The sequence below is a fragment of the Cetorhinus maximus genome, chromosome 18, assembly GCF_964194155.1.
Source record: "Cetorhinus maximus chromosome 18, sCetMax3.hap1.1, whole genome shotgun sequence".
Taxonomy (NCBI): domain Eukaryota; kingdom Metazoa; phylum Chordata; class Chondrichthyes; order Lamniformes; family Cetorhinidae; genus Cetorhinus; species Cetorhinus maximus.
The window spans coordinates 31,468,304-31,482,648 of NC_135896.1; the positions used below are offsets into that span (position 1 = coordinate 31,468,304).

A 14,345-nucleotide genomic window follows, 5' to 3' on the forward strand; every position below is an offset into this window, starting at 1 on the left:
CCATGTGACTCGGAGAGCTACTTGCCTCTGCATAATTGATGAGCTCCTGAGCACTAAATCAAGCCCCTTTTCCCACCTGTCTGACCAATCGGAAACAGGCCGCGGAACCCGCCTGCCACGGCACTATTTCAAAAATGGAAAATTCCGCCCAATTTGACTAATGGAAACTCTGCCTTTTGATGCTTGCAAGACATCCCTGCGGCTTTTTGTACCCATTTGTGCTGGACTCTTTAATTCAACCTATTAGACAAGAAATACCCAAAAAAGCCAAACTTTTGTATGCATTCTAAATAAAAACAGGAAATGCTCAGCAGATCAGACAGGACCTGTGGAAAGGTGAAAGGTTATCAGCCTGAGACTTTAGATCAGTTTCTCCCTCCACAGATGTTACCAGACCTGCTGAGTATTTCCATAACAGATTTCCAGCACCATTGTCCAGGGCATTTAAGAGTCACATGTAGGCCAGACCATCGAAGGACAGCAGATTTCTTTCCCTAAAGGACATTAGTGAACCAGATGGGTTTTTACAACATTTGACAATGGTTTCACTGTTTTTCTTGAATTCAAATTCCACCACCATGGCAGGGTTTGAACCCAGGTCCTCAAAGCATTACACTGGGTCTCTGGATTACTAGTCCAGCAACAATACCACTGTACCATCACCTCCCCATAATACTTGGCATATATTTTGTAATATTATGGCTTATTTATATGTGATTAAACAAATGCCTTGAATTTTTCAGGGTTCCTTTTACTTAAGAAAAATTTGTAGATATACAGTAGAACTCTAGTCAGCCATCATATGAGCTCCCATTATCTGCCTACTCGATTGCCTGCAATCATTTTCAAGGATAATTAGAGACTGGCAAAAGTCTAAGTTGCCAGATTTTAGTTTGCTGCATGGTACAATCCTGGTGAAATTTTAAAGAGATAATTGTGTTTCATAACATGATGACCTTTCTACATAAGAATTAGCCACACACACAACCTCCCGAATAGATAGCAGAGGTGTTGGTAAATTAAAAATTCTCAGGTTGCTGCACACTGCTGCTTCTACTCATCCCAGTCTTCCCAGAGCCCCTCATCTTCTTGCTCCTATTGGCCAGATTCACCAATGCCACAATATCTTATCAGTGCGTTATTGTATACAAACTGAGACTACCAACTGAGACTACCAAAGGATTTTGACACACTGGGCAATATCATCCCAGATTTGCACTAACTGTGGTAGCGGACGAGTAAAACAATGTTTTACCAGCCGGCCGCAATGGCAGCTTCACATGCTGTATTGTCCCAATCCCGCCTCATTAATTATACATTCCCAGGAAACACGCCATTTCCATGGCGGATTGGCTCCGATTTGCCCGCCACACCGTCACCTCACCACTTCATCACGCCGGGCGCCACGTTAAAAGTACAGCCACGCGCACACCTCTCAGTGCTTTCAGCCCAGGACTGCTGCAAATAAGACATGGCCCCAAAAGGCAAGGAGACTGCAGACCCCAGGTTTAGTGACGTATCCCTCAAGCGCCTTTTGGACGCCGTGGAGGCTCGCCGTGATGTCCTCTACCCCCGGTCAAGCCGCAGGAGGGGCAGCAACATTACCACTCTGGCTTGGTAGGTGATGGCAGTGGTGATCAGTGCCAATGCTGCACAGATTTCTGGTTAGCAATCCAATGCACAAAGAGGATGAATGACCTCATTCATGCTGCCAGGGTGAGGCAGCCATGTCATCACTCTAAACTCACATACTCATGCCCATCACACATTCACTGGTATCTCACTCACTGCCAGCTCAAGGGACATCACCATTCACTCTTTCACACACACCCTCACATCTCCATCTGGCCTCATCTGCTCTGGAGACTGCCTCTTCAGCCCTCACCATCTTGAGGCCATTTGCATTGATCAACTTGTGCCCCCACACAAACCCTGGGATACCCCCCTTCCTCAGTACAGCCCTTACCCTGCAGCCTCTTCCCTTGCTTAAGACAACTGCTCCTCCTTCCCCGAGCAAGCCCTAGCCGTGCAGTCATACAAAGCCACCCCCACCTTATGGCTGGTCTGGTAGGTAGCGATCTACCCATGAGCCCCCCTAAACGTGATGTGGTTGTGTCTGTGAAGCCTGGCGCTGATGACTGCGAGTGCTGCCCGAAGCAAGGTAGGCAAACAGACCTTGAAGCCCTGAGCAAAGTGCAGCTCACCAGGTATAAATCACTTATGTGCAGTTATGAAACACATCGGTGTGTGAGCAGACGAACCAGCGAGGGGGGGTGAGTCCGGCGAGCTAGCCTTATAATGATATGCAGATGTATTACAATGAGGTTCCTGACGGGAAACTCAGCCCACCATTGATGGGCTGAGCAGATGATCGCAAACTGGTTTCACGATGTCATGTAACTGATTTTTGGCCTTCTTGCCATATTGTCCACTCACACCGCCAAGCACGCCTGATGCCAGCGGGCACGGAAACTTCCACCCACGGTGTCAGGATGGTCAATGTTAAGAATGCCCGTCACCATCCTGGACATGCACCTTGTAACATTTAGATGTAAAAGTAAAAAATGTTCCATTCAATGGTTGACCCAGCCTTTGTATTGAGAAATAAAAAAAATAAACTGTAGTGGTGCTGTCTGATTTGAGTTTTATATAACTAGAAGAGGACTATCAACCATCTCATTTCTATAGGGTTGTTATGTTGCTGTTATCACCAATTTTGAAATAATTTCACCACAAAATCTAACCAACAAAATATTGTAGAAATCTTGATGCCAGTAAACCGAACTTGGACAAGCACTTTAGTTGTGATCATTTTGAGATCGTTTCATACAGCCTGTGTACAGGGTCAATAATGTTTGGATCATCAATCAGAGGGAAGACTTAGGCACTACTTCAGTCACCTGCTCCTTTGTGTTGAGTCCACAACCACATTGTATTAGGATCAAGCAATTTTTGCCTTTGAACCTCAACCTTCAACTGTATACTGGATATAGCCAAAGGCTGTATCTCTTTCATAATTTACAGCATAGAAGATGTACAGCTTTTTATTCTTTTTTTCTTTCTTGGGATGTGGACATCGCTGGTAAGGTCAGCATTTGTTGCCCACCCCTAATTGCCCTTGAACTGAATGGCTTGCCATTTCAGAGGGCAGCTAAGAGTCAATCACATTGCTGTGGGTCTGGAGTCACATGTAGGCCAGACCAGGTAAGGGTGGCAGATTTCCTTCCCTATAGGACACCAGTGAACCAGATAGGTTTTTACGACAATTGACATTGGAGTGCTTAAGTTGGAGTTTGGTGAGTGAGAGACTTTTAAGGATTAATTTAAGGATTAATTTCTACCTGAAGTCTCATCTTTCTTTAGTTTAGCAATTAACTAATAGTTGCTCTTTGGGTTGGGAGAAGGTGAGTTTTAGTCGAGATTTAAAACAGGGGTTATTCATGCTCTGCCTGCAGCTGCAGCTAGTTAATTAAATAATTGGCTTAAACAGGCTTTCAGAAGCTAGATCCAGAGAGCATAAAAACAGGCCTCCTAAAGTGCTGCTTTGTGTGTACTGGAGTGCTGCTTTGAGCTACATTAGAGTGCTTAAATTGGAGTTTGGTGAGAGAGGGAGTTTGCTGAAGAGGGAAGGAGGTGATCCTTTAATTTTCCAGTTTTCTCAGGGAGAAGAGCAGCAGCCTTGGTAAGCAAAGCCTGGTGAGCATTTCTTCTGTCCTTAATATTCTCTAAACCAGAGGAAGTAAAAGTAAAGGGAGTAATTTAAGGGTAGGTAATAGAAGGGCAGCTCAGCCAAGTGGAATGCTCCTCTTGTGCAATGTGGGAAGTCAGGGACACTTCCAGTGTCCAGGACAACCATGTGTGTGGGAAGTGTCCCCAGTTGCAGCTACTCAAAATCCACATTTCAGGGCTGGAGCTGCAGCTGGAGTCACTGTGGAGCATCCGCAAGGATGAGATTTTTGCGGATAGCACATACCGTGAGGCGGTCACACTGCAGGTAAAAAGTGCACAGGCAGAAGGGGAATGGGTGACTGCCAGACAGAGTAAAAGCACTAGGCAGGTAGTGCAGGAGTACCCTGGGCCCATCTCCCTCTCAAACAGATTTTCCGTTCTGGATCAGCCATGATCTTATTGATGGCAGAGCAGGCTCGAAGGGCCAAGCGGCCTACTCCTGCTCCCAATTTGTATGTTCATATGATACTGCTGGGAGAAATGGGTTCACAGGGAAATGCAGCAAGAGCCAAGTCCGTGGCACCACGAGTGGCTTAGCTGGACGGGTGGGGGCAAGAGGTGGAGAAGAAGAGTGGGAGAGCACTCCCACTCCCTAGTGATAGGGACTCCATTGTAAGGGGAACAGATAGATGTTTCTGCGGCTGCAGACATGACACCAGGATGTTATGTTGCCTCCCTGGTGCCAGGGTCAAGGATGTCACTGAGCGGCTGCAGGACATGCTGAAGGGGGAGGGTGAATAGCCAGAGGTAATGGTCCATAGTGGTGCCAACAATATGGGTAAAAAGAAGGATGAGGTCCTGAAAGCAGAGTATAGGGAGCTAGGAAATTAATTAAAAAGCAGGACCTCAAAGGTAGTAATCTCAGGATTACTCCTAGTGCCAAGTACTAGTGAGATCTGGAATAGGAGACTAGACCAAACGAATGTGATGGCATTAAACAGGAAATTAGAGATGCATGTAACAGGGGTGCTACAATAATCATGGGTGACTTTAATCTATATATTGACTGGGCAACCAAATTAGCAATAATACTGTGGCAGATGAATTCCTGGAGTGTGAACGAGATTTTTTTTTTTAGCACAATACATGAAGGAACCAACTAGAGAACAGGCTATCCTAGATTTGGTATTGTGCAATGTGAATGGGTTAATTAATGATCTTGTGGTGCAGGGTCCTTTAGGGAACAGTGACCATAACATGATAGAATTCTTCATTAGGATGGAAAGTGAAGTAGTCCGATCTGAAACTAGGGTCCTAAATCTAAACAAAGGAAACTACAAAGGTGTGAGGCATGAGTTGGCTAAGATAGCTTGGGGAACTTCATTAAAAGGCATGATAATGAATAGGCAATGGCTAATATTTAAGGAATGAATGTATGCATTGCAACAGTTATACATTCCTTTCTGGCACAAAAACACAACAGGAAAAGTTGCCCAACCATGGCTAACAAAAGAAATTAAGCATAGTATTACATCCAAAGAGGAGCCATATAAAGTTGCTAGAAAAAGCCTGAGCATTGGGAGCAGCTTATAATTCAGCAAAGGAGGACCAAGAGATTGATTTAGAGAGGAAAAATAGAGTATGAGAATGAACTTGCAAGGAACATAAAAGTGGGCTGTAAAAGCTTCTGTAAGTATGTAAACAGAAAAAGATTAGTGAAGACAAATGTAGGTCCCACACAGTCCAAAACAGGAGAATTTATAATAGAGAGCAAAGAAATAGTAGAGCAATTAAACAACTACTTTAGTTCTGTCTTCATGGAGGAAGATACAAATAGCTTTCCAGAAATGCTAGGGAACCAAGGGTCTAGTGAGAAGGAGGAATTGAAGGAAATTAGTATTAATAAAAAAAATAGTGGTGGAGAAATTAATAGGACTCAAAGTTAATAAATCCCCAGGGTCTGATAATCTACATCCCAGGGTACTAAAGGAGGGGGCCATGGAAATAATGGATGAGTTGGTTGTCATCTTCCAAAATTCTATAGATTCTGGAACAGTCCTGGCAGACTGGAGGGTGACAAATGTAACCCCACTATTTAAAAAAAGGAGGGGGGTAGGCAGGGGAGAGAACAGGGAATTACAGACTGCTTAGCCTAACAACAATAGTAGGGAAAATGCTAGAGCCCATCATAAAAAATGTGATAACAGGACACTTAAAGAATATCAATGAGATCAGACAAAGGGAAATCACGTTTGACAAACCTACTGGAGTTCTTTGAGGACTTAGATAATAGAATAGATAAGGGAGAACCAGTGGATGTGACGTATTTGGATTTTCAGAAAGCCTTTGATAAAGTCCCACATAACAGGTTAGTATGTAAAATAAAAGCACATGGGATTGGGGGTAATAAATTGGCATGGATTGAGAATTGGTTAGCAGACAGGAAACAGAGTAGGAATAAATGGGTCTTTTTCAGAGTGGCCGGTGGTGAGTATTGGGGTGCCACAGGGATCAGAACTTGGGCCCCAGCTGTTCACAATATACATCAATGATTTGGATGAGGGAACCAAATGTAATATATCAAAATTTGCTGACAACACGAAATTGGCAGGAATGTGAGTGGTGAGGAGGGTGTTAAGAGGTTTCAAGGTATTCTAGACAAGTAGAGTGAGTGGGCAAATACATGACAGATGCAGTATAACATGGATAAGTGTGAAGTTATCCACTTCGGTAGGAAAACAGAATGGGGCAGAGTATTATTCTTTGTAAAATGGAGGTAATGCACACACTCTTCAATATTTAGGTTGTGGTAAGAGAAATGGTTCCAGAAGACCAAAGGTAGTCAAGGCTTCCTGCTGAGAAGCCCTTCTCCCCTCTTCCTCTTTCCTCTGCGAGTAACTTGTCCTTTCCTGTGCTGCCTCTGCTCATTCTCCAAGCCAAGGTGGGGATGGTGACTTCAGCACCCTGACTGTAGCAAGTGGTTTGAGCAGAACCTGAGATGTCAGAACCAGATTTAAGAACCTTCTTCCTCTGCAGCACCATTCCCTTCACCAACTCTAGAAACCGCCACGCACTTCTACAATCTCAAACAAAACCAGTAGAAATTAATCAGCAACTGACCAGCAAGTTGCTGATGATCCCTTTAAATAACATGGGAGGAGGTACTTCCAGCTGCTGAATTCATGTTCAGCTGTGTGTGTTTAAGGGAGAATATCACCTGTAGAGACAAGCTCTAAAGTGGCAGTGCTGATGTTAAATTGGTGTGACACACGGACTGGCTTCCTGATCTGCCTACCTTTGGCTCATGTCCCTCAGCTACCCAAAGTGGCTTCCACAGTGGGTCGTGTGCATGTCACGGATGCCATTTTGGAAACAAAACAGTGTCCATAGCACCAAAACTATGGGCACTATGAAGTGAAATTTGCTGTTGGTATTTCTTCACCACATCTAAAAAGTTTTCAGAAACTTTGCTTAGACTTTGCTTAAGATTTCTACATCATGGGGACCTCACAATCTCATGTCAATGATCCCATGAACAATATTTTGACTTTGTGCCAATGGTTTACTGTGTATAACATATGGGCTCAGAAGGGGGAATACAGATTAGAATTGGGGAATTGAGGAGAATTAACACAGTAGTGCAAAAATCAAAGCATTACAAATGTTGGCATCATTCATCACTAAGTTATATTATCACTGGTAATATTGGTGGTTGGGGGAATTTAGATGCAATAAATAAAAAGCTAGTCTCAATCATATTGACAATGGAACTATCATCGATTTCTGTAAAAACCCATTTGATTCATTGCTGCCCTCGAACTGAGTGGCTTGCTAGGCCATTTCAGAGGGCAGCTAAGAGTCAACCACATCACTGTAAATCTGGAGTCACGTGCAGGCCAGACCAGATAAGGATGGCTCCAGATCTACATTGATGTGGTTGACTCTTAAATGCCCTCTGAAATGGCCTAGCAAGCCAGTCAGTTCAAGGGCAATTAGGGATGGGCAACAAATGATAGCCTTGCCAGTGATGCCCACAACCCAGGAAAGATTAAATTTAAAAACTGCTGTAGCTATTCATTTAGGGATGGTCAGTTATGTGTGATTTGTACTAGTTGCCCCTTAAAGGCTCAATTAGCAACTGCACTGCAGAATGTGCCATACAGGCCAAAAAAGGTCACAAGTTCCATCCTTTGCCCATGCAGAATTAGTGCAGCTCTGCCAGTGTGGCAGCAAAGGCATGACATTAGATCTCAGTACCCGGATGCCTAACCAGATTGCTGCTCTTAATCTCAATCTAATAACTGCCACTAGAAAAATGCACATGTGTGGAGGTTCGGTCAGAATCAGCTGCGATAGTTGCCAACCATCATGTTCATACATAGAGGACAGCCACTTCAGCAAATTGAGGCTTGGGAAGGCAGCTGATGCCACATCAGTGAGCCAGTGCCTTCAAGTCAAGAGGGGAGGGAAATTGGAGGCAAAAGATATGGAAGCTAGAAGTTCCTTACAAGAGATTTGCCCCAATTCGTGCTGGCACTATCCATCAAGTCCAGAAATGTCAGACCTTTTGGTTCCCTAATAATATATACTTTTATTAACTAATAGCTGCATTATTCTTGGAAATGTCTCCTTAACATCACTGCACCCATCAATCAGCAAACAAAACCAAAAGCTTTTAAATTCGCAATAGCCTATCTAGGGATTTCCTAATTTGCCTTTGCTTCTATTATAGAAAGCATTAAACATACAATATCATGATTACTTATGCCAAGATGCTTGTAAATTATCATATCTCCGGTTAAATGTCACCCATGTCCATTCACGAACATATCATTTACAACAAGCAATTTTCTTCAAATGCACTCTCTGATATTCATTAGCTCTGAAAGCTTGCCCAAGGAATAAAGTGTGGGTAATGGACATAATGGAGGCACCAACCTTTCCTTATTAAACATTCTACATGATCCCTTGCTGTGTTCAATGACTAGAGTGGTTTTAAATAGCGATTCACTAGACTGGATTAGGTCAGCTCTAGTTCAGACTGACTTATTGTCTAAAATTAAAGGTCAGACAAGTAGGAATTTAAACTCCTTCAATCAGTACATTATCTTTCTTATCTTGGCACATATATTACTTTATCTGCATAACACAGCTATTTCCATTTTTACTATCTTAATTGCTAAATTCTTGTATTTTTGACAAATAGTTTTAACAAATTATATCTTTCTTCTGACGCCTCAAATACACTAATGCTATCAGATATGATGAGATTTACAGCAGAACACTGATGTAACAGATATTTCTCAAGATAACAGGAAATTCTCCTTTATAAAACCTCTGCTTTAGACTTGCTGCATATCAAAGAATGTTAACTAAAGTTGGCATATGGCACAAAACATTCAGAATTAAGTGCCTGTTATAAGAATTCCAAGCAAGATGGTGAAGAATGAATCCAGACACATTTTTTTTTTCTTGGTGGTCAGTTTATTCACAGAACATAGCATTACATATCAATAACTCCTACTTATCAACCAGCCCAGTGCACCAGCAGTCCCTTTTTACACTCTTTTGAGTTCACTAAAACCAAATAACCCAACTAACTAAGTAACAGCCTCTTAAAGGGACACTGCAAATAAAACGAAACTACAAAGGAAACTTATCAAATTAAAATAAGATGACCGGGCTGATGGTGCACTTCAGCCCCTGCGATGCCCAACGGTTGAAAGACCACGTGTGCCCGCTCCAAGGACACCCAGGTACGGATGTAACCACAGAAGAGGGGCAGAGAGTCAGGATGAACAACCCTCTCAACGTCCCTCTGCCTGGACCTCCTTGGCCAGGCCCAGGAGCAGACCACATGAAGGTTCTCCGATCTGTCGTTTCCCCCCTCCCCCCCCCCCCTCAACACACCAGGCAGCCAAAGATCAGGAGTGTGGGGCTGAAGTGTGAAGTCTCTTTTTATACTCTTTTGAGTAAAAATCAAATAAACAAATTAACTAATAAACAAATTAACAAATTGACAGCCCCTTAAAGGAGCAATCTCTTCTTATATTCTCTTTTGAATAAACTAGTAGAAGAGGTTGATGCCCCGGCAGGGCACCGTAACAGAAATCTAATTTAAAAAAGGAAACTTAGCTAATCAAGTCCCCTTTTATACTCTTTTTAAGTAAAACAAAAAATAGCAATGAATTAAACTAAAATCAATAAATGCGAGCAGGTGACAACCCCTGCTGGGGCTCTGTAACTAAAACAAAATTGTGAAAGGGAACTTAACTAATTAAACCAAATTATCATGACCAGGGGTGATGATGCACCCAGCCCCCATGGTGCCCACCAGTCACAGAAGGCCTTTAGCGTACTAGAGGACACCGCGTGCTCCCTCTCCAGGGACACCCAGCCGTGAACTTAGCTGCGGTAGAGGGGTAGGCAGTAGGGGTGGATGACCCCCTCACCTACCCACTGCTTGGACGTATCAATGGCTACCTTGGCCAGGCCCAGGATCAGGCTAATGAAGAGGTCCCCCCCCAGGTACATGGCGGCCTTACATCAGGAGTGTGGGGCTGAGGTGTGAAATCTCTTTTTATACTCTTTTGAGTAAAGATCAAATAAACTAATTAATAAGTTGACAGCCCCTTAAGGGGGAAATCCCTTTTTATATTCTCTTTTGAATAAAACAAATGATTGATAAATTAAACTAATAGAGGGGGTTGACTGTCCCTAGTGGGGCTCTGTAACAGAAATCAAAGTTAATAAAGGAAACTTAGCCAATCTAGTCCCTTTTTATCCGTACTCAAGATACTTAATCAATCAATACCCTCCACCTGTTTATCCTTAACTTTAACAATACAAGTGACGTAACTTTAACAATACAAATTTTAAATTTGTGAGAAGATACATGGGCCCATTGCACAGCTTAAACAACATTGGAGAAGTAAACATTGTGACACACTAATTATCTTCAGCATTACGTGTTCTGATAAGGGTTTCCCCTTCCTTGATTATATATTATAAATGGGAGAAATTTCATTGTGACTTCCTGAGAAATATTTTGGCAGCAATACTCTCACGGTTGCTTTTCTCAGACAGATTGAGATGCAAGGTCACCACGCACCCACCAGCCCCTGAATGACCCCTCTTCCCACTCCCACTGCCCCTACAAACTCCGATCGACCCCACTCTAGAATGAGTCCCTGCCACCCTTGCCTCGCTTGATCACAATTTTCAAGATCGCTTCCCTTTGTTCCCTGGCACGGGCTTACCTGGCCCTGCAGCCTTCCTTTACCACCTTCCTTTCCGACTAGAAGCCAGCCTGTCAGTCTGTCTTGGCTTCTGGGCAGAGAACCAATTGGTGACAGTGGAATTGAAATTGCATAGCTTGTGAGGGAATCCTGATTTCCAGGTTCCCCATGGCTTTCTGGCCCACCCGCTCCCAGAAGGTGTAAAAATTCAGCCCAGTGAATTTGCATTGTAATTCAGTGAAGAAAGATGACAAACAGTTTGGAGCAGTTTGCAGTAGGAGAATTTGGAAGGTGGGAATTAATAGATGCTATAAAGAGTTCAGAAAAATAATTCTAGAGTGTAATATTAGAAAGTTCTATCACTGATTGTAGAGTGCGGGGGTGAGGGATTACAATAGGCCATATGAAGTGTGGAATCCCTCACTCTAACATTTTAAAAATGACATTAAAATGGTAAAGAGCAGCTTTGCTGTGGCACGAAGAGGTACCTGTCAAACATAAAATACAAATGGAAGAATGAAACCAGCAATTAAGCGAGTGCTTGTATGGTATTGTATTTGGGTAGACCTCTTGTGGAAATTTCTGTGACTTTGAAGCTTTTCTTCCTCTATTGTGCTGCTGGCAGCTGCCCATGGAGATAGTGCTTCCCTACTTGAAATGTTGTTGATGGATGTTTATCGTTTATATGCAAATTTGCATTGAAACACAATTTATTGTCCAGTAGTCTGGATCTGCTGAACTAATGATATGGTATTCCATTTTTGTTAAACTTCAACCAGTGAAATATGATATAAATGGTTCATGATTGTCTTTCTTTTTTTGTTTGTACAATCAAGTTTCATTACGGTGCATTAATTTTGTCGTTTTGTTCTTATCATTTATGTTGCCATGTCAATCAAAAAGTGTTATATTTGCTGTCAAAATAGCAGCAAGGCTAATGGTACTCAGTGTTATTTAAGTACAAATGCCGCAGCATCTTCAGCCGTGCACAGATGCACAGTTAAAGTTGTAAATCCAAAAGCTACTGTCTAAAATGCGGAGCTCCGCCATTAACTTCATGAAAACAGAATTTCACTGCCTGGCTCACCATTGAAAGGTACGAGGTTGCTGTACTAGTGTGGCAGATAAGGACTAAACTGGCCATGGAAAGTGAAGTCTTGTTCAGTCTAAGTATGTTTTATATGGTAAGTGTTAATTGCTGCCAGTGAACTGAAAATTAACTGACAAGTGTAACCTGATTTTGACATTGAATTCACCCACTCTAATTTACATTTCCTCCTCAGTCCTTGTGCTGTTCATTTCACAATCCTTCAAGCCAATTTGTTAAGTAGATAAACAGTTGCTTGCACTGTTCATCCAGGTCCCAGATATCCTGTTCCGTTATCAGTTTGCACTTTCAGCAACCCGTGATGCAAAACATTTCAAAAAACTAAACATGCAGAGGCAAGTCTAATGAACAGCATGGGTCCTGCTATTGCAAATTATAGCTACTCCACTTTTTCTATTGAAAATTAGGTGCTGAAATTTTAAGGGTCAGCTTATAACAAGATATAAAAATGCATGGAATTGTTGGAATGGTTACTTTTTTATTTTATAATATGTTGGATATGTATAATAGAATGAATGTGTTTTTTTAAAAAATTCAAGCTATGAAGGATTGCATTTTATTCCAGCGGTGTCCACACTATTTGCTAGAAACACATCATACTCTGTGGGAGCTCTGGGCTGACTGAATTTGAGGTGTAAATCCAAGTAACCATTTTAGCCAAGCAATTATTTTTTACTGCATAATGTATCCACCACTAGCGATTAAGTATTAGGCAGGTTTCATATCCCAGGGCCTAGTCACTACAATGTCAACCAAATAAAAGATCAGTAATTCAGCATATTGTCACAAGCCAAAAACAGTATGGTGAAAAGAAACAGGGTAACATGCTGTTCTTTTAGAACTAAGAATATATTTTCAATTAGACAGTAGCTTACTCTATAAACAGAAATTACCACTATACCTTGCTTGGAGCCACTTCGGTCAGCACTTGGTCCTGTATTTGGAGTGTACTTTGGGTTCCTGGTTGAAGCACTTTGCCTTGTCCAGTCAAAATTATCAAGACGGTCTTGTGTGAACCCACAGATCTTCTCATTTTCAAATGCACAGTTGAATTCTCCTGTTAACAGATACACGCAAATCTCTAACCAATTTATAATAGCGCATCTATCATAAAATATTTGAATATATGACTGTTTGATAGCCACACAAGTACACCAGGAACTGGACTGTGAGTGTTTGATACAATAATGTCTGCAAAATAAGCTTTTGAAGGTTGGGTCAAACCTGAACATTCAAGAAAAAGTTCATATTCTGATAAAAAGGCAATTTAATACAGAGTACATGGTTTCCAATAACTAGTTTCTCAGATTTAACTGATTCAACCATTTCATCCACGCAAAAAAATCTCAAAAATGGATATTTATTTCGTACCTAATGATAAATTTAATTGCAGATATTGTTTGTAAAATTTTGTGACCAGATGATATCATAAACTGAATACCATTTCAGGGAAATTAGGCTCTTCGAGATACAAAACTGCATTGGGTAAGTGAATTCAATATATATGAATAAAAGAAATTGATAAAACAGCATTGGGCCCATCAATGTTTACCCTACCAATGAGGTTTTACAACCACTCTCTCCAAATGTCAGGGTGGCTAACCTTCAAAGAAAAGAAAACCAATGGCTAATTTGAGAAATAATTCAGGGAAATTCCTCCCTGACTAGATAATGACCATCTTGAAATCACCCGAAGACCCATGTTTCCTATGATATGCATCATTAGATATATTGAATTTATCCCATTTCCCCTCCACTACCACCACTATTCATCGCCAATCTGTGCTAATGTCCTGTTGGGAATATGGGACAGTATAGGATCAGGTATTAATTGACCAACTTAAGTTAATATCTAAACAATTAGCTGCCAATTTCAAATTTTTCTTCTTATTCTGTTTAATTTTACCTTGTAAAGTAAATTCCAAAGTGGCATGTGTCAAAGCCTTTGCCAGAGTCCCAAAATATTAACTACATGGACTTCCCATTAACTCACTAACTCCAACATATAATCAAGATACTCTGGTAGGTTATCAAGCAAAATCTATCATCTATCAAGCCACATAGGCCATTTATCTTGCAGTAGCAATTTTACATACACCTCGTGATACTGCTGACTCCTAGCATGTGTGGTCTCATGCACCAAATTTGCCAGATTCACCAAAGTGCCAGGAAGATATCTATTTTTAAGCACGCCAGCCTTAATGAATCTGCCAAATTTACTATGGGAATTTCCATTAGATGTGAGAGTTTTGAATGTGTCAGAAAGCAGTAGCATTAATATGGCTCTCAGGTAATATAAAAGCAGCTTTGGTATGATGAGTAGTAGTCAA

General features: G+C 41.7%; 1 protein-coding gene across 2 annotated transcripts in view; it reads right to left on the reverse strand.

Moving 5' to 3' along the window:
* Positions 1-14,345, reverse strand: part of mdga2a (MAM domain containing glycosylphosphatidylinositol anchor 2a) — a 918,070-nt gene that overhangs the window by 86,824 nt on the left and 816,901 nt on the right. The window contains exon 13 of one of the 2 annotated variants that reach the window (XM_078562336.1): positions 12,917-13,072. The exons of the other annotated variant lie outside the window; for it this stretch is intronic. Coding sequence (XP_078418462.1) covers positions 12,917-13,072 — 156 coding nt within the window. The remainder of the gene's footprint in view (positions 1-12,916; positions 13,073-14,345) is intronic. 2 annotated transcript variants of the gene reach the window in all.